The 25,490-nt window shown below is 35.5% G+C and overlaps 6 protein-coding genes across 9 annotated transcripts in view; 3 read left to right on the top strand and 3 right to left on the bottom strand.

Annotated features, from left to right (window-relative positions):
* The window catches only part of LOC104742859 (ABC transporter G family member 24), a 7,668-nt gene extending 4,672 nt beyond the window's left edge, over positions 1–2,996 (bottom strand). Inside the window, exons 1-6 of one of the 2 annotated variants that reach the window (XM_010463928.2) lie at positions 2,923–2,996; positions 2,136–2,387; positions 1,727–1,803; positions 1,280–1,552; positions 1,118–1,181; positions 57–203 (exon numbers count right to left, since the gene is read on the bottom strand). In XM_010463928.2, coding sequence (XP_010462230.1) covers positions 57–203; positions 1,118–1,181; positions 1,280–1,552; positions 1,727–1,803; positions 2,136–2,387; positions 2,923–2,951 — 842 coding nt within the window. In that variant the 5' untranslated portion in view covers positions 2,952–2,996. Of the gene's footprint in view, positions 1–56; positions 204–296; positions 361–458; positions 728–1,117; positions 1,182–1,279; positions 1,553–1,726; positions 1,804–2,135; positions 2,388–2,922 lie in introns of those variants that run through there. The other variant, XM_010463927.2, reaches the window with a different exon arrangement.
* On the top strand, positions 6,241–7,175 carry LOC104744144 (glutathione S-transferase T3-like). Its single transcript, XM_010465157.1, has 2 exons — positions 6,241–6,315; positions 6,408–7,175. Exons 1-2 carry the CDS (start codon positions 6,241–6,243, stop codon positions 7,173–7,175), a joined length of 843 nt encoding a protein of 280 aa, XP_010463459.1.
* On the top strand, positions 7,789–8,703 carry LOC104744143. The gene is made up of 2 exons (XM_010465156.1): positions 7,789–8,497; positions 8,555–8,703. Exons 1-2 carry the CDS (start codon positions 7,789–7,791, stop codon positions 8,701–8,703), a joined length of 858 nt encoding a protein of 285 aa, XP_010463458.1.
* Positions 9,406–15,557, bottom strand: LOC104742861 (ABC transporter G family member 24). The gene is made up of 14 exons (XM_010463929.2): positions 15,339–15,557; positions 14,903–15,157; positions 14,630–14,706; positions 14,151–14,429; positions 13,974–14,037; positions 13,719–13,871; positions 12,756–12,790; positions 12,575–12,648; positions 11,324–12,480; positions 10,763–11,233; positions 10,520–10,671; positions 10,128–10,417; positions 9,910–10,046; positions 9,406–9,814 (listed from the first exon to the last, which is right to left on the bottom strand). The coding sequence occupies exons 1-14, from the start codon at positions 15,392–15,394 to the stop codon at positions 9,658–9,660; spliced, it is 3,357 nt and encodes a 1,118-aa protein (XP_010462231.1). The 5' UTR covers positions 15,395–15,557; the 3' UTR covers positions 9,406–9,657.
* Positions 17,246–20,845, top strand: LOC104742858 (IRK-interacting protein-like). Of its 3 annotated transcripts, XM_010463923.2 has the most exons (3): positions 17,246–17,483; positions 17,878–18,007; positions 19,198–20,845. In XM_010463923.2, exon 3 carries the CDS (start codon positions 19,198–19,200, stop codon positions 20,560–20,562), a length of 1,365 nt encoding a protein of 454 aa, XP_010462225.1. In that variant the 5' UTR covers positions 17,246–17,483; positions 17,878–18,007; the 3' UTR covers positions 20,563–20,845. The 3 variants fall into 3 exon arrangements, with proteins under 3 accessions (XP_010462225.1, XP_010462224.1, XP_010462226.1); XM_010463922.2 differs by lacking the exon at positions 17,878–18,007 and having other exon boundaries at positions 17,249–17,483; XM_010463924.2 differs by lacking the exons at positions 17,246–17,483; positions 17,878–18,007 and adding an exon at positions 18,039–19,008.
* On the bottom strand, positions 22,462–23,646 carry LOC109128747 (uncharacterized mitochondrial protein AtMg00810-like). The gene is made up of 2 exons (XM_019235628.1): positions 23,460–23,646; positions 22,462–23,246 (listed from the first exon to the last, which is right to left on the bottom strand). Exons 1-2 carry the CDS (start codon positions 23,644–23,646, stop codon positions 22,462–22,464), a joined length of 972 nt encoding a protein of 323 aa, XP_019091173.1.

The raw sequence follows: 25,490 nt of genomic DNA, 5'->3' as shown, positions 1-25,490 counted from the left end.
GTTGAGGACAATTTGTCAGGATAGAACGGAGTTTGAAGGGTCGAAAAAATGAATACCCACTATCACAAGGTACTTTTTGAGTGGTGGTAGGACAATACGATCCCGCGGAACAGAATACTTCACCGCTGGATCTGATATCGGCCCATACATTCGCACCTCCACAAGTGTGGTTTGGTCGTCCTGGTGGTAGTTGATAAGTATACCTACATATTTGACATAACATCTCATCTTATCCCGCAATAATATCACATGTATCATACTAGTCTTTGTATCTAAGATGGAATAAAAAAACTTACGGTTCACATAAGCTTGTAGTCTTATTAAGGGTAGCTAAGGGACAATGAGCACCAAGGGGACAAGCTTTTCAAGAACAAAAAATTCAGAAACAGTGTTAGTTAGACCATTCCATATAGATAAGAAAAGCTTATAAACCATGAAGGCGTTTATAAATTGCTTACGTATCATGCAGGTGAGGCCACGGGGGCAGAAAAACCCTTCACAGCAAGCCATACAGTTTTCTGTTCTTTCAGGAAAATCTTTGGAGTTTTGTAGGTCGACTTGTTCGGTTGGTTCAACACTACAGCCCCATCCAGGTTCACAACCAGAGACCCATGAAGTCAAGTTGCAATTTACATTTGGTTGCAAGTGGCCTTGGCTATTCGACTTATTGAAAAAAGCATTAAAATAGAACTTCATCTCTGCTGCTGTACAGATACGCCTACCAATGTCACCTGTTCCAAACCGAAAATGTAAACACATAAAAAGATATGAAAATTATGTCATCAGATTAACTCCAGGAACCATAACAGTGTTCCTATAAAATCATCAAATCGTCGATCTTCCATTCCATCTTTTTTAAACAGATTAATTTTCTGTTNCACTATCACAAGGTACTTTTTGAGTGGTGGTAGGACAATACGATCCCGCGGAACAGAATACTTCACCGCTGGATCTGATATCGGCCCATACATTCGCACCTCCACAAGTGTGGTTTGGTCGTCCTGGTGGTAGTTGATAAGTATACCTACATATTTGACATAACATCTCATCTTATCCCGCAATAATATCACATGTATCATACTAGTCTTTGTATCTAAGATGGAATAAAAAAACTTACGGTTCACATAAGCTTGTAGTCTTATTAAGGGTAGCTAAGGGACAATGAGCACCAAGGGGACAAGCTTTTCAAGAACAAAAAATTCAGAAACAGTGTTAGTTAGACCATTCCATATAGATAAGAAAAGCTTATAAACCATGAAGGCGTTTATAAATTGCTTACGTATCATGCAGGTGAGGCCACGGGGGCAGAAAAACCCTTCACAGCAAGCCATACAGTTTTCTGTTCTTTCAGGAAAATCTTTGGAGTTTTGTAGGTCGACTTGTTCGGTTGGTTCAACACTACAGCCCCATCCAGGTTCACAACCAGAGACCCATGAAGTCAAGTTGCAATTTACATTTGGTTGCAAGTGGCCTTGGCTATTCGACTTATTGAAAAAAGCATTAAAATAGAACTTCATCTCTGCTGCTGTACAGATACGCCTACCAATGTCACCTGTTCCAAACCGAAAATGTAAACACATAAAAAGATATGAAAATTATGTCATCAGATTAACTCCAGGAACCATAACAGTGTTCCTATAAAATCATCAAATCGTCGATCTTCCATTCCATCTTTTTTAAACAGATTAATTTTCTGTTTTGGTTCGTTCTAAGTAATAGTCAGTACCTTTGGTTTTCTGAATGCAAGAAGATAAGAAGTCCAAGTTGGTGGAGAAGTTAAAAGCTTTGTTCCAATCAGCATCCCTGAGATAGTGATTTCAACAAAAGGATAAACAACCTGATCAAAATATCTCACAAGACTTTAGTAAGCTCAAAGAGTATATCACCTACAGCACCTACGAGTTAATTAGCAAGTGAAGCTATCAATGCATCAACTATACTAAGATCAAAGAATTGAAAGTTCCACATCCTCTTTAGGAATGCTGATATCTTAGTAAATAAATAAAAGACTAAGGTGAAATCTTAATCAGAAAAATGAGACATTTGATTGCATTAGTGATACAAGTCTACAAAATTAGAAACCAAAGCAAAGCAAATATAGTGCAAGATTACAGTTTAAGAGAAAGAAAACTGACGGGTCTTTGATGCAAAACTTTGCTCTGGTACCGAGCTCACGATTAAGAGCAGCTGTGCTATTAGAAAGCCTGCTGTAAACCATCTGTGTAACGAGTGGAAGAACAGCTGGATTTTCGAACTCACTGGTGTCCCCAATAGTTTGACCATTCCCAACATAACAAACCAACCACAGAACTAAGATAACCAATCTGAGATTAGATCCATATTTAAGCCAACTTCGCCGTTTCACACTCATCTTGAGATTCAAAACCCTTAAAAAACACAAAATAGAAAATGACTAAATCAGATGCAAAAACAACAACTAACAAAAACATAAAAAAACTTGCTTGATATATCAAGTTAGATGAAACGTTTTGAGACATTGTGATTTGTGAATGGAGAGGGAAGAAACGTGAAGGAAGTTGGAGAAAACGATGGTGCAAAGACTAAAATGGTGATCTATGTGTGCGACGAACGTGACTGAAACAATGTGAAAAACGACCCATATCTTAATATTTTTTAAAATCAATCTGTTAAGCTTGATTTTTGGGTTTAGCTACATAAAGGTTAAATCTTTATTAGACTTATCACATCACATCTCAGCTCTTTTAACAAATTAAGCAGAAACGAACTCCAAAACAATCTAATTTGAGAACCCAGAAACTTGAAAATTGCTTTCTTTGTCTCCAGATCACATTCGACCACCATCACAAAAACATCGCAAGTTTCAATTTTTATTCCTTAGATTCTACAGACTAGAAGAGTTAAACCAGGATAAACGGAAGAGAAGGGAAAAAAAAAACGTACATTGTGACTTGTGAGGCATTAAAGTTCATGACTTGGGAGCTGAAGAATCCATGAAAATTGAAGTTGCTATATTTTCGGGGAAGCTTTTTAAACTATTAGTCTGAGATATGCAGATTTAATCTGTCGTCATTGTCATTGACCTTATAATAAGAAGGAAGAAGGAAGAATGAAGAATGAAGAAGGAAGAAGAAGAGAGTGCGTTGAATGATTTCATTAGGACAAGGAAAGGACATGTAGACCTAGTAATTATAATTACAGTTACTTAAAATCTGTAACAGAATCAACCTTTTTACCCATTGATTTAGGAATATATATATTTTCTTTCTAAGTTTATTCAAAAATTTCTTTAAGTAAGAATGATAAGAAATATTTGTTATGTGGCAACTTTTCCTAATATACAAATATTGTTTACTGTTGCATTACTAATATAGTGACTAAGAAAATGAAATTTCTGTTTTTGATTAGTATTAAAAAATAAAAAATGCAGATTTCTCTTGTTCTAATATCAAAAAAGTTTTATGTAGAAAAGTCATTTCAAAATTGTAATCCTGACTTTTTGTATATAAATTGTAATTGACTATTCTATATATTAAATTTTGTAGAATATAAATATTCTCATGACTATAAAATGTACACAATGGAGAAAATTTGAATATTAGTCATCATGAAGAATTAAAATTAGGATACTTGCGGATTCGTCCATGTGTTACAACTTACAATCAATGGTCGCATGATTTTAATGAATTTTGCTGAGTCCAAATTTGGAAGACAGAAAATAACAAAAAAAAAAAAAAAAACACTGAAATTTTTTTATTAACATCAAGGGATGACGACCGAAATTTTTTATTAACATCAAAATTGTAACCCTGACTTTTTGTATAATTGTAATTGACTATTCTATATATTAAATTTTGTAGAATAATAATATTTTCATGACTATAAAATGTACACAATAGAGAAAATTTGAATATTAGTCATCATGAAGAATTAAATGTAGGATATTTGCGGATTCGTCCATGTATTTACAACTTACAATCAACTGGTCCCATAATTAATGAATTTTTTGCTGAGTCCAAATTTGGAAGACACTGAAATTTTATTAACATCAAGGGATTACTGAAAAGGCGAAAACTCTCAATCAAGAACAAACAATGAATGACTTTTTAAAACTTATCAAGAGTCTATAACCACATGTCTGTCTTTGTGACGTGAAGAGCTAGAACATATCTTCTTAAGCAAATCAACTATGATGTTATTAATCAAATTTGATATGAAACTCTCTGTTTGTTTTTAGTTTTTACTATATCGTCGTCTCCATCCACTCAGGCTCTGTCCAATAGGGTGGTCCGAATTCCGAAATGCAACAACCTAAGGCTTATTACCCGCTAAAAATATTTACTCAAATATTTACATAAGGAAAATATATATATATATATATATATATTGTTAAAGAAAAACCAAATGTTTTATATCTATTTGTGCAGTAAGAAAATGATCAGAAACTCACTCAACTTTCAAGTCTTGTTCAACCAGAAGTAGTTTTTGGTAATGTTTTAATTCAATTATGCCAAATTCTAAGAACAAGCCTTAATTAGTTTTAAAAGAGCTTTAGAGCATCATTACTCCAGTAACTTAGTGGGTTACTCTTAATTCTGGGGCCCAAAATTAGATTATAAAACTAATATTTGAGTCCAATACGCCGAGTATCGGTTTTATGGGAAGGTTTGGGAGTAACCCCTTGAGCAACAATACGTGTCTTGGTGAACTGATAAATATAAAAGGTAATTTTTTTTTTCTCATATTTTTTTCATTCTTTCTCGACATCTCTCTTCTTTCTCTTCTCTCTCGTTCGTGGAGGATAAATCGCGATTCTTCTCCATCGAAAAAATCAACCGATTAACATCAAATCATTGATTTATCCAGCTAATCTCGATGGTTTTTGGGATAAACGGAGGGTGATTGGAGACTGTATTGGCGTAACCCAGCTTATTAGGGTTTGTCACTTCGGTTCTCACGATTTGGCGACGGCGAAGGTTCCACAGTGGTGGGACAACGATGGCGGAGGAGTGGTGGGACAACGGCGGATGTCCGGCGAGGTCCACCGTCTAACGAATTGGAGAGATACGGTTCGTCTTCTGATCTATGTTTTTTTTGTTTCTGTAATTCATCTCTGGTGGTCTTGAATTGTTAGGGTTTCGTATTAATTCGATTGCTTGTTAGAATTGTTAATCTTTGTTGTCGATTTGACTTATTAGGCATCGAGTGTGAGATTAATTTGATGTTAATCTAGGTTTTGAAATTTGTTTGTATGATTTAGGGTTTCGGTTTAATTAATGATTATTGTCTGATAGCTTTTTATGAATGAGTGGCTTATTATGTTCTTGTTTTGTGTTATAGCTTTTGTGTTATAGCTTTGTATGTTCTTGTTTTGTGTTTTGTGTTTCTGTTACCCGTGTGTCTTTTTATTGGTAGAGTGTAAATGTAGTTCGATGTTTAACAAGATTGTCTTGTTTTCTGTGAGGTTCTCATGAACTGGATATAGCGGTTAAATGATGAAGAGTGGTGTTCATGAAGTGGTTTACCGGTTGGACAGTCAAAATTGATAAGGTATGGTCCTATAACTCTCATATGTTGTTGTTAGGTTTTTTATGAGATGTGATTGGGATGAATGAGTTGGTTTTGTTGTTCTTGTTCTGTTTTGTTAATCTTTCTGTTATAGATTGTTCTTGTTCTTGTTCTAACTGTGAGTTCTTGTTCTAGTTCGGTTTACATATTAACTGTTCTTGTTCTGTTTTGATAAAACTGTGAGTTCTTGTTCTAGTTTGATGTTTTTTATAAATAATTGTGCTAAAAGGTATGATTTGGGATGTTTTGCCGTGTCCTGTTTTCTTTTTTTGCTCAAGTGTTTTAAAATATTTTGGGAACCCGATTGTTGTTCTTTCGCACAATTATTTTGGAAGGTGAAATTTGTTTCTAGTTTGAATAAAAAGCATAATTACACTGGTTTATTGAGAAACATGATTGAATTTGAATTTAGTATTGACTTTAAACATCACATTTTGGAAAATTTGTACACAAGTAGATTTACTGAAAAGTTATTCAGTTGTCTACTCATAGAGATATACTGAAAAGTATATCTCTTGTCAACTAAACACTCATTAGCTTTTTACCTCAATTAAACTTTACTTTTTTTATCTAACCTTTAGTTAAAAAGCTAACCTAACCTTGAGTTCAATATAAACCCTCATTGTTAAACAATATAAACCCTCAATCTACAAACCCTTTTAGTTAAACATAAGCTTTCATTAAACACAAACAATGGATCCTAGAAATCCTTATCGTTTGTCATCAGAAAATTATGTTGATCTTTTGAATTCTCAAATAGATCCCAACGTTTATGATAATCCTAACCCTCCACATTCTGCTAAATCCTCTCAGCCTATTCAATTTAGCAACCCATTCTCTTCTCAGCCTCTTAACTTTAGCCCAAAACATCCGAAACTGAAGACTGTATAGAGGTTACAGTTGAAGAGACTGAAGAAGACGGCGGCAGAGGAAGTAGGAAGCGGTGGAGTGCAGAGGAAGATGCCAACCTCATAAGTGCTTGGTTGAACATAAGCAAGGATCCAGTTGTAAGTAATGAGCAGCGGTTAACAAGTTTATGGAAGAGAGTTGCAGACTATTACAAAGCAAATGATGGATCAGCCGGTTCAAACGCAAGAGGGCCTTCACAATGTAAGGCTAGGTGGAACAAGATAAACCACCAAGTCAACAAGTTTGTGGGATGTTACGCACAAACAAGTACAAGAAGGAAAAGTGGAGAATCAGAAGATGACGTGATGAGAATGGCGTATGAGCTTTACAATAACGACATGAAGAAGCCATTTATGCTTGGACATTGGTGGAGGGAGCTGAAGCACGATCAGAAATGGATCACAGAAGAATGTAACCACAAGCGGACTAAGCTTGCATCTGAGACTACTACTACGTGCAATGATGGATCTGAGAAGAGGCCTCCGGGGGTTAAAGCTACTAAGAACAAAGGGAAGAAACCGACTGTTAGTATTGATGTTGAGGATGGTTCTGTCCGTAAGTTAGATAAGATCATTGCAATGAAGGATCAAGAACAAACGGCTAAAGAGAGGCACGACAAGATGAGATTGCTAGACAGCCTGGTTAACAAGAGTGAACTAACACCAGCTGAAGTGCTACTTAGAGACAAACTAGTAGATCAAATGTTGACAAACATTTAGGTTTCAATTCTTTTCATTTGTTATATTTAACTCTTGTGTGTCTTTCTCATGTTGTCACCATTCTATGTCTCTCATGTTAATATGTTTTGTTGTGCTTAACTCTACTTGTATTCTTTTGTTTCAGGTTTCGGGTCATCAAATGTAGCTGTGGACAGTCACGTGAAGAGAAGAAGCTATCTTGTTGTGGAACATGTCACATATTTGGGATGTTTTGTTGATGTGAAGGGTTATGTCTAAATGGCTTATGATGTTTGTAAGGATTGTATGGCTTTTGATGTTTGTATGATTTAGTTGTATTTGTTTGGTTGTATTTGTTTGGCAATGACAGTCACGGTTTTATTTGTTTTGCAAGGACAGTCACAGCTTTGCCTTTTGTAAGGGTTGTATGTACACCCACTAAATTAGTTTGTTTGCTTGTGTCTCTAGTGTTAAGTCTATATATTGGACAACTTTTTCTTCTTCATTTGCAACAACATTTACTCCATTACACCCGCAAACAAACTCTCTTTCCTCCTATCTTCACTTCTCCTCCTATACCAAATAAAAATCCTTCTCCATTACAAAATAAATTAAACTTCCCATAAGCCTTCTACTAAACCCAAATTGTCAAAAGATGTCTAATTGGAGTTCCGATCAAGAAGTTGATGATATTGTAGAGGATGAAGTTGATAGTATAGTGGAGGATATCCAATACAACTACACTCACCCAGATGTACCATCAGCTCCAATTATCCGAAGAGTCCACATTAATAGAGACCGCGAAGAAGGTCACGCTCGGCTATGGAATGATTATTTTAGTGATAATCCGACTTACACTCAAGCTATGTTCCGCCGTCGTTTTAGAATGAACAAACCATTGTTTATTCGTATTGTTAATGCTATTGAGAATGGAGTCCCATACTTCAGAAAAAGGCGAGATGCTACTGGAAGGCTCGGCCTTTCTGCACTTCAAAAATGTATGTCGGCTATTCGTATCATGGCGTACGGATGTTCAGCAGATGCGGTGGATGAATATTTACGACTCACTGAAACAACCGCCCACAAATGCCTTCTACATTTTGTTGAGGGAGTTATAAATCTGTTTGGAGACGAGTATCTCAGAAGACCTACAGCTGAAGACCTCCAACGATTGATGAATATTGGAGAACAACAGGGTTTCCCCGGAATGGTAGGGAGCATAGATTGTATGCATTGGGAGTGGAAGAATTGTCCCACTGCATGGAAAGGACAATATTCACGTGGATCTGGAAAACCGACAATCGTACTAGAGGTTGTGGCTTCACAAGATTTATGGATTTGGCAAGCATTTTTCGGACCACCAGGTACGTTAAATGATATCAATGTTTTGGACCGCTCACCGGTGTTTGATGATATCCTAGAGGGCCGAGCTCCGAGAGTTATATACGTTGTCAATGGAAGGCAATACAAAATGACGTACTACCTAACTGACGGTATCTATCCCAAATGGGCAACTTTCATCCAATCCATTACACTTCCACGTGGTCGAAAAGCAAAACTCTTTGCTTAAAATCAAGAAGCATGTCGGAAAGATGTAGAGCGTGCATTTGGAGTCTTGCAAGCTCGATTTGCAATCGTGAAGAATCCTGCACTTTTTTGGGATAAAAGAAAAATAGGGAAAATAATGAGAGCATGTATCATCTTGCATAACATGATAGTGGAAGACGAACGACATGAATACAATTTCTACTATCCAACAGAGTTCTATTACGGAGAAGGAAGCGGAACTTCCCGAGTCGATTTATCGTATTCTACAGATATGCCAACAACTATAAATAATATGATGGGCATTCGGAATGACCTTCATGATACACAAATGCATGATCGTTTGGAGAAAGACTTGATTGAACATATCTGGCAAAAAATTGGGGCAATCGCACAATAAATCTTATTCCGAATTTTGTTTAATATGTTTAATATTTCGAATTTTATAAATTATGTTTACTATTCCGAATTTTGTAAAATATGTTTAATATTCTAAAGTTTGTAAAATTTAATTGTTTTCTATTTTAATAATTGTTTGTAATATAAAAAAAATTTAATAATTGTTTTGTCATTTTATATAATTAAAGTTTGATAATTAATAAACACAAATTAAAAAATTATTATTTAAATGTTTGAGCAACCTTATTTTGGGTTCTCTAATAATAGAGTGATTTTGCTTAAGTTTCTCTTAGGGTTACTTCACTTAATTTAGTATTAATTATATACTTAATTAATATGGGAGTAACTATGGTGGGTTACTCCACTAATGGTGGTCTTATAGATTACTAGCTAATCTGATTTGACAACACTTTCTCTTGGGTTTGAAAACCAACATCACAGACACAAAAGATGTGTACAAAGTTTCTTACTCTAATAGGAGAAGGAACTACGATGAACATATAAATTTCATAACAAATCCTTATATTCTTCTGTCTATCCGGAAGCTTCAGATTCCTGCGAACAAAGGAACGGTCTTTCTTCACTTTTTTTTAAGTAAGATCATCCCCACAAAGGCAATTCCACGAGTGGCCACACCTACGAGAAGCAGTATCATTATACATAGATTCCATTCGTTAATGTCGTAGCCATACTTCCAAAGCATACCACACCGCGTAATCATCCATACTCCATAGTACCTGAAACCCAATAAATGTACAGAAGGAATCAAACCAAGCTTTTGGTAGGTAATTAACTTCTTTATGCTTTTTGCTTTTCCAACATGTTTTCGTACCTTTGAGCATTTACTATCACAAATGCCTGCAACGCCCACTTTGGATAGCTCAAGTCAGCCATTATCCTAATAGCTTTACTATCATCCTTCGGTCGGGATGAAACAAGTGTTAAAACGACTGGAAGAAGAACAGAAAACTGCAATAAAATCCCCAATAAGTTTGTCGATTAGAATTAAGTACAGAGAGTATGATTCTTCTTCTTCGAAAGGAAACTCACCAGCTGTGCTGAGCTTGGTTGGAGAAAGATAGCCAAGGCATATGCAATACCGGTCACACAATATACGAGGCAGGCCAAAATAATATAGTTATCCAAAAATGTGGATCTTGGATTCGTGAAGAAATAGAACATAGAGAGATAGACCAATGGCTTGACAAGTACATTGAAAAAGTCTATTGTATCTTTGGCAAGGAAGCAGGCAGAGCTACTCATCCCCGAAGCACTTTCTCTCCAGTAATGTAACTTGTCTAGTGAGAATGATCTTAAAGCTGCTATTTTGCAAAGAAGAGCTGACAGATGAAGAAGAAGAAAAACAAAAAAAGACACAAGATCCATAAGAACATGAAGAAATTTTTCAGAAATTGATTAATAACAGTAATGATCCAACTCACAGACTGCGATAATAGTGTAGGTATAGCCAAGATATCCAAAGCTCTCATCAGCACTTTTTTTAGTAAGTAATCCTAAACAAGCTCCAGCAAGCAACAAGATCAAATAGTCTGTGGCTTGTAACTTAGCTTCTCTCATTTGCTGCTTAGCTACCCTGAAATCAAGAACATAGCTCTTCTTTATTCCGACATCCAAGAATCAACTGCTCTTAAATAAGTCACATAGAAAATTTGAGAAGATCAAACCTTCCAAGAAAATATTTGTATTGTAGCCACATAGAAGGGGTTCTTCTGTGGGACAAATCTCTAGACTTCAAGAAGTTGTGCTGTATTTTATCACTACGCAACATGGAATTACTCTTCACATCTCCCCACAGCTCTCTGGCAAATGTTTGTTCTGCATTACCGTGTGAATTATTACCAATGTCTGGATTCGTTTGAAGACCATCAGCACTGTTGTTCCGCATATCTAATGGAACCGAGTACCCTTTGTGAAGCATCCACCTTTGAGGAAGCTCTTTGTAATCAACACCAGAATTCCCAATTGTTATGCCTTCAAGAACGTCGATGTAATAGTCAGGAGGGTTGATACGGTCTGGAACATTTATTCCCAACCCGGAGAAGTATTCTTCGACATTGTCGACTGATCCATGGTAAACAGTAAGTCCACCTTTCGCGAGAAGTACTAGATCATTGAACGTTTTGAACAAAGTGTAACTGCAACAAATTCAGAAATATGAATTAAAAAAAACTTCATGGCACATGATAAAGATATTTCCTCTACGTGTAACTTGTTTTACAAGATACCTCGGTTGGTGAACAACCATGCAAATGTTGACTCCCTCGAAGGCTTCATGCCGAAGTGCTCTAAGAAGAAGCTGTGATGAGGCACTATCCAAGCCAGAAGTAGGCTCATCCAAGAATAAAATCGAAGGCTCCATTACCATTTCTAAACCCACATTGACTCGTTTCCTCTGCCCTCCTGAGATTCCCCGCTTCTCCACCGTACCAACTAAAGAATTCCTCACAGGTTGTAGCCCCAAAGAGTCGATGGTTCTTTCAACCACAAGAACTTTTTCTGCTTTCGATAGACCCGCAGGTAATCTGCATTTAGCATGGAACCAAATATTTTCTTCTACCGTCAAGTTTCCATGAACAACGTCATCTTGTGGCACAAAACCAATAATTTTTTTATATGAATGGATTGATTCTTGCTTCCCGTTTATAAGAATTGAACCACTCAGTTTGCAACCAACAGCTTTCCCAGCCAAAGCAGAGAGCAGACTTGTCTTTCCTGCGCCTGATGGACCCATCACAGCTGTGATCCGACCTGGTTTCATGCTTCCTGTGACACATCTCAACACATGCTTACCATTGGACTTCAAGGTAAGAGTTAGATCTTTATAAGAAAGCTCCATGAGAGGTCTTTTATTCCTCGTCTCAGTATTACTAGCCATTGAAACTATTCCTGAAAAGTTAAGATTCTTATTCTCTTGCTCCATGGCTTTCTCCTTCTCGATCTGATCATATGCAGCCTTGAATATTTGGGTCTGTGTTTGCTTTGCTTTAGCCAAATTCTTTCTTTTTACGCTCTCTTCTTCTATGTCAAGACTTGCTCTTCTTTCATTACTTACGGCTGAACTAGACTGCGCTTGCGCAGCAGAGGAACTCGAATGTTTCGACATTTCTATGTCTTCATATACCTCAGAAGCAGAGTCCCCAGGACCCAACATCATGTGGGTATCACCATCATGATCGGATTTTTTACCTGGAAATGTCCGAGTTATTTGCGCACCGATCTCACGTACATGCTTTTTTGCAGCCTCTCTAGCACCTTTCCATCTCTGATGAGCTCTCGCTTTCTTGACGGCTGCTTCCCTTGACTTCGCCTGCCTCTTTTCCCTGATCTTTAGGATGTGATCGGAACAATTGTAGATAATGAGTAGAATAGTACTCACTGCAGCCTGCACAAACATACATTGAAGGCCACTCTTTTAGTAGTGGAAAACCAATTAGCTAGTCTTGGATATTCCAGTAATAACTGAAATAGAAACTTACGATAAACATAATCCCAAATGCATGTATGTTCTGATTTCCTGTGTTGCGTTTGCAGGACGATAACTTCAAGCAAGCTGCAGAAGCCAAGACGTACTTAAGAGATGCATGGAGATAGTAAACATTACTAATTATTGGTTATGTAAGTGATAACAAGCGATCATGAATATTCGATATGACTTACGTTTCTCAGATGTTGACCCCTTTCTGCAATAGTGCCTAAATCAACATAAAAAGGAATAACCACTTAAGATATAGACAAACTCTGATTCTCAGCTAAATCATTAATCTGTTATTATATTCAAATTATCCATCTAAATGTTTTACTTCCAAATGAACCATCCACATGTTCCATCTAAATGATACATCAAAAATATGTTAATTGATTTCCATTTTTGTTGGTTTGATGCCATATGAATGAACATCTGTTTGTTTGGTTACATCTCCATCTAGGTGATTTTAATTAGAAAGTGACTAAAATGCTCATGTTTTAATTTAACTATATTGTTAATTTTAAGTATAATAATCTTTAATCTAAAGTATATTTACAACAAATCATGTTTTAATAATGTTTAAAAATTACAAATTGATTTTTCGCATAAATTGATAAAGTAATATTCATATTTGCATTTTTCTGAAATAGAAATATATTTCAAGTACCATTTAAAAATAAAACATAATTTAACAGTTATTGCAGATAAATTCAATTTTATGATTTGCGGAAAATGTGATTTGGAGTTTTGGCCGGTAAATATATTTTTTTGGTTTTAGCAGAAAAATATGATTTTGCGATTTTGGTAGGAAAATATGATTTTCAATTTTAGTTGGAAGCATATTTTACAGTTTTGGTAGACAAAATATTGTAATTTGCAAAATAATTGTAAAATTATCATTTTTGAAGACAAATGATTCATTTGGATAATTAAGGCATAGCTGTAATTTGTTATTTTTGATTAAACCAACTTCATCTAAACGATTCAACTAGATTCATGCAAGTGAATATTATTTTTTTGCCTAAATTTTTTTGCACAATTTTAAATAAAAACGAACCAGAGGAGCAAATAAACATTGGCATAACAGAGTAACACAACGTTGAGGAAAATTTGTCAGGATAGAATGAATTTTGAAGGGGCGAAGAAATGAATACCCTTTTTCACAAGCTACTATTTTATCGGTGGTTGGGCAATGCGATCCCGCAGGACAGAATATTTCACTGCTGGAAGTGATATCGGCCCATACATTCGCACCTCCACAAGTGTGGCTTGGTAGTCTTAGAGTTGGTGGTAGTTGATAAGTATACCTACAGATTTGACATAACATCTTATTATCTTATCCCGCAATAATATCACATATATGAATCATATTAGTATTTGTATCTAAGATGGAATAAAAAAAAACTTACGGTTCGCATATGCTTGTAGTCTTATTAAGGGTAGCTAAGGGACAATGAGCACCAAGGGGACAAGCTTTTTTCAAAACAGAACAAAAAAAAAAAATCAGAAACAGTGTTAGTTTAGACCAAATAGATGAGAAAACCTTATAAATTAAACCATATGAAGGCGTTTTATGAACTGCTTACGTATCATACAAGTGAGGCCACGAGGGCAGAAAAACCCTTCACAGCAAGTCATACAGTCTTTTTTTCTTTTAGGAAAATCTTTGGAGTTTGGCAGGTCGACTTGTTCGATTATATCAAGACTACAGCCCCATCCAGGTTCACAACCAGAATCCCATGCAGTCAAGTTGCAATTTACATTTGGCTGCCACTGCCAATATTCCGTGTCATTTGCTTTATTGAAAGAAGCATTAAAATAGAACTTCATCTCTGCTGTTCCACAGATACGCCCAACAATATCACCTGTTCCAGACCAAAAGTGTAAGCACATAACAAGATCCAATCTATGTCATCAGATTAATTACTCCAAGAACCATAAGAAACGTGAGAGTTCTGAAACAACCAAGAACCATCAAATCGTCGATCTTTCATCTTTTTACAACAACCAAGTAGCAAATAATTATCTGTTTCGGTCGTGCTAACTGCTAAGTAAAAGTCAGTACCTTTGGTTTTCTCAATGCACTTAGATAAGAAATCCAAGTTGGTGGAGAAGTTAAAAGCTCTGTTCCATTCAGAATCCCTGAGATAGTGATTTCAACAAAGGGATAAAAAACCTGACCAAAATATCTCACAAGACTTTTTGTAAGCTCAAAGAGTATATTTTCACCTACAGGACCTACGAGTTAATTAGCAAGTGAATCTATCAACTGCATCCACCATACTAAGATCAAAGAATTGAAAGTTCCAGATTACAATTTAAGAGAAAGAAAACTTACAAGTCTTTGAAGCAAAACTTTGCCCTGTTACCAAGATCACGACTAAGAGCAGCGGTAGTATTAGAAACCCAGCGATAAACCACCTTTGTAACGAGGGGAAGAAGAGCTGGATTGTCTTCGAACTCACTGATGTTCGCAATAGTTTGACCATTCCCAACATAACAAACCAACCACAGAACTAAGATAACCATTCTGAGATTAGATCCATGTTTGTGCCAACTTCGCCGGTTCACACTCATCTTGAGATTCAAAAGCCTTAAAGAAGAACACATCATAGAAAGTGTGACTATATCAGATGCAAAAACAACAACTAACAAAAACATAAATGTTGAATCTTTATTTGTCTTATCACATCACATCACAAACAGCTAAACATCGCATGTTTTAGTCTAAACTCCAGAGACTAAAAGAGATGAACGAGGACCAATGAACGTACATTGTGACTTGTGAGGCATTGAAGCTCATGACTTGGGAGCTGAAGAATCCATGCATGGGAAATAAAGTTGCTATATTCTTGGGGAAGCTTTTTAAACTAAAAGAGTTAAACCGGGATCAATGGAAGAGAAATATATAAAAGATACGTATATCATGTGACTTGTGAGGCGTTGAAGTTCATGACGTGGGAGATGAAGAATCCATGAAAAATGAAGTTGCTAAATTATTGGGGAAGCTTGTTAAAATAGTAATTTACATACTTGACCTCGACAAGAGGGAAGACGAAGACGAAGACAAAGATGAAGACGAAGACGAAGACGAGGGTGCGTTGAATAATTCTTAGGACATGGACATGATGTAGACCTAGTTAAATCTACAGTTAACTAAATGAGAAGAATAGTAATCGGATGCTGGATGGAGATTTTTTATAACGTGAGTTTCGGTAGATACATGACGTTTTCATACAATAACAATAAAAATAGGATGTTCATACGTAAAATAACAATTAAAGAAGAGAAAGATGACAAAGATTTGTGCGTAAAATAACCGTTAGACAAGAGAAAGATGACAAAGAAAGGAGATTGTGATTCAATTGTGTGGCCAAATTGAACCACCCGAAAGTTCAAAGCAATTTCATTTCAACTTCAATATCAGTGACGTGATGAGCTACACACTACCCAAAAAAAAAATCAGCTATAAACTATTAAACAAATTTGCACTATAGTATTTTTTGAAACCTCCATCATCTGAAGACCATCAGAAGGAATTAGACAAATGATTCAACTGAATCACGAACCAATAATCTATATTTGGTTCAAAAAATTTCAAATTTGATATTAAACTCTCATTTGTTATTACTATATCGTCTTCTGCATCCATTACTATATATCATTTTTAACAGCCTAAAAGTGATTTGTTTAGATTTTTAAAACTTTTACTTTAACAAAAAGAATTAGAACCCAAAATTTTCTCAATTAATCTTTTATTGATTTTTCTCTTTTTATAGTTTCTACAACCATTATTTCATATATTTTTTTCATTTTTTACTTTCAATTTTTTTGTTAAATTTATATTTAAAATGTTCAGCTTTTAAGGTTTATTTTTCATAGTTTTTAAATAAGATTATCGATTGTTGGAAGTCGTCATCAATTTTTTGGATATCAAATTACAACTATATATATTGTTTGGATATAGATATAGATAAAGAAACAAACAGGCAGATAAAGAGGATTTTACTTCCTTTTCATTACTCTACGTCCCTCGCTCTCAAAATGGTAAAGCGGATAATCTAGCACGACGTATTCGCTCAGTTCCGCACCTAGTTACCTATGTAAACGATTTTCTTTCGTATTGCCATGTTGTACCATGTTGTAAAAAAAAATTAGATATAAAGAAAATTTATTGTATCACATATGTCAAAATCTAATCATTTATATTATTTAAAGTTGTAATTTCCAAAATTTACAATTTATATCAATTGGTTTAAAAATCTCAACAGCTAAAATTTCTAAAGCACAAGTATGTACAATGAAAATTTTCACAAGAAAAGTTTCTACGTAATTTTTTTTTTACATTTCTCATCATCACTCATCAGCTTGAAAATGACAGTCGTTATTAATCCGGCACCTCATCATCTTAACAGCACCCGTCAAATATAGTATTGTTGTTTCTTAACGAAGCAAATTAGCCGAGCCCAGAACAAAATAGAAAAGCCCAATAAATTCGCACTTGGAGATGATCTCATAATTTGCCCATTAATAAACCCAACCAAATCCACAAAAAATATTCTCATTCATTGCTACTACATGAATGACCAAAAACACCTTTCGCGTATCTCGAGACCTCTCCCTAATCACAACGGCCGGTGTAAATAGCCTCAACTTTGAAGGGTGTTTCGGAAACCTGATTTTGAATCCCCCAATGCTCAACGCTTTGCTTTTTTGCTCAGTCTGTCTTTTGTCCTTTTCAGTAATTTCATATTACTACTCTCTTCTTCATCTCCTCTGACCGTTTCACTCCTCCAGCTCTCATATTCTCTCTCTCTCTCTCTTTCTCTCTCTTGAAGCTTTGGACGAATCTGTCTGTAAATTTTCAAGGAGACATTTTTGTTGGTTGGTGTAAAGAAAACAGAGAGATCTATTTCCGGGTGAGTGGTTTAATAATTTTCTTAATTTTATTTTTCATTAATTCAATCAAGTTCCGTTTGTTAAACATTCATGTGGGTTTCTGGTGAATGATTCAATTCCATTATTGCTTAATTGTTTTTTTTGTTCTTACAAAGTTTTAGTTTTTATTTTCAATGGAAGTTTCATCTCGCTGGCCGTGGGCCTAATCCACCATTGTTGTTAGCTAATACACAATAATGTCGACTTTAATTGTTCATCTTTTTGTATATATAGTCGATTCTAAAAAAGGGTTTTAGGACTTTCTTCTTTTACAGCACAAAGTTTGAATCTTTTTGTTTTTCCTTTCTCTGTTCTATGTTCTTTTTCTTTCTCATTCTTGAGTTGATTTGTGATTTCTGTTTGGGTTTCATTTAGTCTGCAGGGGTTTAAGCTGAAGTTGCTTTGTCGATTCTTCTATTTCTTTCTTCAGATTTACTCTACAATGAAGTGAGATTTTTCAAAAAAAATAATAAATTTAGAAAGAAAAACTTGGGACGGTAGCGAGGTACGACCTTTGAGTCTTTGACTTTATTAACTTTGTTTGTCATGGAAACTTGCTTCTGAAAATTCTCAAGCGTTCTAGTGCTTATGTTCACATCTTCAAGTCTCATAATCACTCTCTAACAAATCCTCTTCCTGATTAAAGTCTCTTGGAGGGGTTTAATTTAAGCAATAATGCTCTGTTTCTAGGGTTTGTAGATGAGAAATGTCTTCAGGCTCTGTTTGGTTAGCTGCATAGCGTCTTAGAGCGTTGCGTTCTAGAGTCTAAAACCACAATGAGACATTGTGGGTCTTGTGTCTGATTGTACTAAATGTGTTTGGTGGGTTTGTCAGGCCTTGAGGTTGTCCTCTTGTTTCTTATGGTTAAAAACAATTTTTTTACCCATACATTTTGGTTTTAAGGTTTGTACTGTTTTCACATTAGGGTTTTCCTTTTTAACATAGTACAGTAATATAGATTTGTTCTTGTTTATTAAATGCATCTTTTCAGAGATGTGAAAATTAACAATTTCTACTTAATTATTCTCTGCATAAGCATGTGTTTTCTGCAGAGATTATATGGGTGCAGTTTTTTTTAGTATTTGTTTGATTCTGTAGCAGCACATTTTGACTAAATAGCCTCGCAGAAAGAGCAAACATATTCACATTAAAAATAGGAAAGAAATAAAAAAGTAGATTGGGCTCATTCATATTATCATATAAAGAAATGGTATAGACACAACTTGTTGATTCTTTTATTCCTTCTCTTTAAAAAAAAACAGCATTTTCTAAGCATGAACCATGAACTCTTCACAACTCAGTATTGATTGTATATATGCATCTTTTGTGATATTTATGTGTAGATCTCTCTTTTGTGAATTGATCACTCTTTTTGAAAACATTCTTTTACTTTGAGCCCTTTTTTTTTTCCTATAGTTACTTCACTAGTTTCTTTGGTAAAGCAAAGTCCTGTTCTGAGAATATCACAAAAGATGCTTGGCCCTCCATTAACGGTCCTTGATCCAAGTATTAAAGCTTGTTGCTCTTTTTCTTTATGTATCAGTATCATTCATCATCATTACAAGTCTCATTTCACTCTCTTTTTTTTCCTTTGCTTTTTAATTCCTTTTGCGGTGATTCTTGTCTTATTTGTTACTGTGTTCTTGGTACTGTTGTCTCCTTACTAACTAAGCTCTTTTTGTGATGTATCTGCAGATGGAGACTGTCAGACCAATGGTTGTTGTTCCTAAGGAGGGTAAACTCAGACGCAAGTTTGCTAAAGTTCTTAACATTCATAAGCTAATGGGTGTTGCTCCAGAAGAGGAAATGAAGAAGATAAAGTTTGATTCCAAAACTGCTAATTTGACTGAATCTTTCTACAAACTTGAGGAAGAGTATGAGAGAAGTCTAGCATTGGAAGCTCTTCTTGCGAAGCTTTTTGCAACGGTTTCTTCCATCAAAGCGGCTTATGCACAGTTACAGCATTGTCAGTCTCCGTATGACTCAATCGGGATTCAAAAATCAGACAACTTGGTAGTCGCCGAGCTTAAGACATTGTCTGAGCTGAAACAATGTTTCTTGAAGAAACAAGTGGATCCAAATCCTGAAAGAACTCTGGTTCTCGCGGAGATTCAAGAGCTGAGGAGTTTACTGAAAACGTATGAGATAATGGGGAAGAAGCTGGAGTCTCAGTACAAGCTCAAAGACTCAGAGATTGTATTTCTGAGAGAGAAACTTGATGAATCGATGAAACAGAACAAGTTGACAGAGAAGAGACTTAACCAAAGCGGACAACTTTGCAATCCTCTCGACAACCTTCACCTATCAGCGCTAAATCCAACGCATTTCGTTACTTATCTGCACCACACAGTCAAATCCACAAGAGGATTCGTGAAGCTAATGATCGAACAAATGAAGACCGCGGGATGGGACATTTCATCGGCTGCTAGTTCGATCCAGCCTGGTGTTTTCTATCACAAGCAAGACCACAAGTGTTTCACTTTCGAACACTTTGTCTCCAATGTAATGTTCGAAGCGTTTCATCTACCTTACTTCTCAACCTCAAGCAACGATTCAAGAAGCTACAAGAAGAAGAAACAGAGCAAAGCAGAGAGGGAAATGTTCTTTGAGAGGTTTAAAGAACTGAGGTCAATGAAAGCGAAAGATTATCTAACGGCACGGCCTAAATCAAGATTCGCTAGGTTCTGTAGAGGAAAGTACTTGCAGCTTATACATCCGAAGATGGAACAAGCTTTCTTTGGACACTTGCATCTGAGGAACCAAGTCTCGGGTGGTGAATTCCCAGAGACGAGCTTGTTCTCTGGATTCCTCGAAATGGCGAAAAGGATTTGGCTTTTGCATTGCTTGGCTTACTCGTTCGAGCCTGAAGCTGAGATCTTTCGAGTACCAAAAGGCTGTCGATTCTCTGAAGTGTACATGAAGAGCGTAACGGAGGAAGCGTTTTTCCAGGCGTCGGAGAGTTCGCCGGAATCTGAGCCGCGTGTAGCGTTCACGGTGGTTCCAGGGTTTAGGATCGGGAAGACTTCAATACAATGTGAGGTCTATCTCTCGGTTTCGTGATCACCGTCCGATCTAAGATTCCAAAACGGACGGCGAGGATTTGTTGGATTGAGATGGTGGGCATCAAGGACGATTTGGTAATTTCAAGAATGTGGGGAAAAAATGTGGGCCGTTGGATCAGAAGTAGCGAAGTAGTGTTTGGTCTTAATGTTTTCTGTCTTTTGAGTTTTGTCGATATTATTTTTAGTTCAGAGAACAGAAGAGGCATCTTTTAGCTGTTGTCCATTGAATATTTTCTCCTTTTTTTCTAATATAATATGTAAATATTTTATGATTTGTCTTTTATGTTTGTTTATATTAGCCTACTTAGGTCATCTCCATTAAAGTATCTTAACATAAATTTCTTAGAGTAGAGAAAGAAAAATTATTAATATAAAATTGTTTGAGTTTCTTAAATATGATTTAAAGTTTTTTAGATAAGAGGTTTTAGAAATTTTGGAGAGAATTATTACATTATCTAAGAAACTCATCAAATTAAATAATAATAATAGGATAATTTTCATTGTAAGAAATTTATATTAAGATCCATTGATGAAGAAGTCCTTAGCTCGGACAAAAAAAACAAAATAGGGAGCGTAACATTGGAATTCTGAATTAGTGATGTATCGATTTTTTTAGGGGAATATAAGATTTGGTAAATGACTGAAATTTCATTAATATTTAAATACTTGAAATGTTGGTAAGAGGGTAGTCGTAGTAGTAAATTAGCATGTATAATAAGCATTGGATCCATTTCGAAATGTATTGCTGGTCTATGAACCATCCAGCATTATGTCTCCCTGTCTCGTGTTGGCACATGCACATTTACAATTTTCCTCCACCATTTTTTTTTGTTCATTATTTAGGTTTTCAAATTTCTTAGATAATTGTTGGAGAACTTAGATAATTGTTGGAGAAGTTAATAATATGAATTTAGTTCTGGATTTAGTTTTTAGTTTTTTTGATTTTAGATTTTGGTTTTAGCTTTTGTTATTAGTTTTTAATGAAAAATCTCAAAGAAAATAGTTTTTGGCTTTTGAGAAAAATTAACGTAAAAAAAAGCAAAAACCATATATCCTAAATTATAGGATAACTAAAAATCTAGAATTGTGAATGGAAACTACAACAAAATAGTTTTCCTAAATGTAAGATAACCAAAATTTTAAAGTTTTGATTGGTATAAAAATGAGTTTTAAAAAAACAAAAACCAAAATCTCTATCCAAATCTACAAAACACTGAATGCCAATATAGTTTAAAATAATATGATACTACTATTGTTGACAAAAAAAAATATATATGATACTACTATTATTTTCTTTTAAGTATATGTACTTTACACGTATTGGTATTTGGTGTGCATTTATAATATAGTTTTGTTTTTTTTGTATTTCAATGTTTAGAGATGAAGGCGATGCTTCTCTGTGCCGAGAATCTAACATCAATTGACGAAATATTGTGGTGGGGTTCGGGATCTATTAACCAAAAGGACTGAAATATAAAATCTTGAAAAAAACTTGGTTTCAATGTTTTGTCGGAAATGCTCCTTTTTTTCGGTGTGATAAGCTCCTTTCTTTTTTTCTTTCACTTTAATGGTATTTATTTGGCGGTGCTTTGAATAAACTAGTTTGATGATCTTGTGAAATATTTTTGAAAGTGTTGTTGTATTCATTCATATATTGTTGCTATTTATACACATAGAGTTTGGCATTTATGATAGAGTCATATGTAAGTAAATATTCCGTACATATTCGAGTATATCGTAATATCTCCCGTCACGTTGGTGGTACGTAATGACGAACGCCAATCGTGGACATCAGTCTTGCAAAGGTCGGTCCAGACAATGCCTTGGTTAAGAGATCAGCCACCTGATCAGAGGTAGAAATGTGTTGAGTAGCGATAAGCTTGGCCTGAACAACATCCTAAACCTGATGACAATCAGACTCAATGTGTTTGGTGCGTTCATGGAAAACAGGATTAGCAGCTATATATATGGCAGCCTCACTGTCACAATGAAGGTTGATAGGGTGTGGATGATCAACTCCCAAGGTACGCATAAGAGATTTGAGCCATTTGACTTTCTTGAGAGTATAGGCCATAGCAGGGTACTCTGCTTCAGCAGAGGAAGAGGAAACCGTCTTTTGCTTCTTCGTCTTCCATGAAATTGGTGAATCACCCAAGTAAACAATATAGGCGGAGAGAGACCGCCGTGTTAGAGGACAGCCATTGTAGTTAGAGTCGCAATACACACTGATATGTAGTGCACTATATGAACAGAGGAAGATACCTTGGGCAGGAGAACCTTTGAGGTAACGAACAAGGCGCAAAGCAGCTTCCCAATGAGCCACGAGTGGGGCTTTCATAAAATGAGAAAGAATATGCAGGATGTAACTCAAATCTGGTTGGGTGATGGTTAAGTAGATGAACCGTCCTAGTAAGCGTCGATACCGCGCCAGATTATCAAACGTAGGACCCTTGACAGAAGCAAGCTTGTGGTTCTGCTCGATAGGAACTGGCGATGGTTTGGCACCTAAGAGACCAGCTTTAGTGATGATGTCAAGAGCATACTTGCGTTGTGATAAGCAAAAACCATCTGGTCCCCTAGAGACCTCAATACCTAGAAAATACTTAAGCTTGCCCAAATCTTTCATATGAAAACACTTGTTGAGCTGAAGCTTAAATTCGTTGATTGCATGAAGATCATTTCCTTCAATAACAAAGTCATCCACATACACCAAAACATGAAGAATAAGCTCCCCTCGGCGTAAGGTAAATAAGGAGTAGTCCTGATAGCTCTACGTAAAACCGAGTTCCCGAAGAACAGTGGACAACTTTGAAAACCAACAACGCGCAGCCTGTTTAAGACCGTATAAAGACTTTCAAAGACGACATAATTTGTTGGAATCCGTTGACTTGAAACCCGGAGGCAGTTTCATGTACACTTCCTCATCAAGATCACCATGTAAGAAGGCGTTGTGGACGTCCATTTGGTGTACTTCCCAGTTCTTGACAGCTGCTACACCGAGAAGAGAATGAACCGTGGTCATTTTAGCAACCAGAGCAAAAGTTTCCTTAAAGTCAATACCTTCTTTTTGATGATACCCCATTACAACCAAACGAGCTTTGTGTCTTTCAAGGGTTCCGTCGGAATTGAATTTTAATTTATAGACCCATTTGTTGCTAATAGCTTTCTTCCCGGGAGGCAGATCAATGACATCCCATGTATGATTAGCTTCAAAGCATCAATTTCCTTTTGCATTGCTTCACACCATTCCTTGATGAGCACAACATCTTTAAAAGGCTTGGGCTCATTGATGTCAAGAACCGCAACAAGGAAGGAAATGTGGTTGGCTGAAAAACCAGACTTATGTAAGTAATCATCAATAGGGTACAAAACCTTATCGGAGACCGTAGACGAGGAATCTTCGATGGAGAAACCAGGAGAGAGAACGTGTGACGGAGGGTGTACATTTTGAGAGACAACATAATCTTTAAGCAACACAGATGGGTTCTTTTCACGATGGCCCTTTCCCAAGAGCTCGGGAAGACCCGGTGAAGGAGGTGACTCAACAACAGGCACAAAATCTGCAATAGGAGAAGTTGACGAAGATGGAGAAGCAGAGTCAATATCACCTTGACGAGCTAACAATGGTGTTGGTTGAGACACTGGCCGTGTAGGTGTTGACAGTGAGGCAACAACAACAGGTATATGATCAACAACAACAATGGTGACAAGAGGAATAGAAAATAATTGTTCGAAAGACGGAGGTACACCAACAATCACTACAAAATATGGATGATATAGCTTCAATATATGTGACAAACATAATTTGTAGCAAATATTTGAGACGATTAGTTACACATTAGTGACAAAATTTAAATTTAAAAAACTTGTAGCAAAAGTGTAGCTATTTGTGAGAAATAGTGACAATTGTAGATACCAATAAAATTTGTGGTAATTTGCTACTAATAAGTAACTATATTTTTGTGAAAAATATACTTACTATTTTCGATGGTAACTAAATTTGTAATTATTAGTTACTAACTATTCTTGTGGTAATTAGCTACAAATAAGTCACAAATTTTTTATAGCAAATATATCCACTACTGTGGATGGTAACTAAATTTGTAATAATTAGTTACTAATTATGTTTGTGGTGATTAACTATAAATAAGTAAGAATATATGTGTAACAAATATACTCAGTATTATGTATCGTAACAAAATTTGTAGTATTTAATTACTAACTATTCTCACAAAGTATAACGAAAAATTTAATTTTTAAATAATATTTTTTTTAGTTTGCTACTACTTATTATTGTAACAAAAGATAAAAAGTGTTTTAGAATATTTTCTGAAGGTGAGATATTAATAGTGACCAAATTTTTTTAAAACAATCATATAACAAACTTGTAAAAAAGCAATGTCAAATCCAGTAAAACTAAATATTAAACATTGTTTATCAAGTGATAGAAGAATTAATTTTTAGCATCGTTTAGTTTTGGTTAGTATCATTTAATTTTAGCATCGCTTAAAAAATGATATCAAATAATATCATTTAATTTTAGCATCGCTTAAGAAATGATGTCAAATGTTTTCTTAGTATCACAAAACAGAAACGATGTTAAATAGTAATGTATTTAAAGTCAATTCTCAAAAATGACGTTAACTTTGCGTCGCTTCTCATCACCAACTAAAGCCCAGGAAAATTTATTAAGCTATTTTAAGTAATTAAAATGATAGGATATTCCGATATTGTTACTTAGCCGTGAGTCTTATTTAAGTACTTCCTTTGTAGAAACTTATTTTTTTCTCTCGAGTGTTCGCCGTAAAAAAAAAAAAAAAAAATTCACCGATGGCCGGCGATGGGTGGCTTCTCTTCTTGGTAGTTTCTTGTTTGTCCTTTTATCTATCTCAACCTTTAGCTTCGTCGTCTCCTCCTTGGGGCGGA

This window comes from Camelina sativa, chromosome 14 (assembly GCF_000633955.1).
Source record: "Camelina sativa cultivar DH55 chromosome 14, Cs, whole genome shotgun sequence".
NCBI lineage: Eukaryota > Viridiplantae > Streptophyta > Magnoliopsida > Brassicales > Brassicaceae > Camelina > Camelina sativa.
The sequence above is the reverse complement of the archived record's forward strand: the minus strand, read 5'-3'. Positions and strand labels throughout refer to the sequence as shown.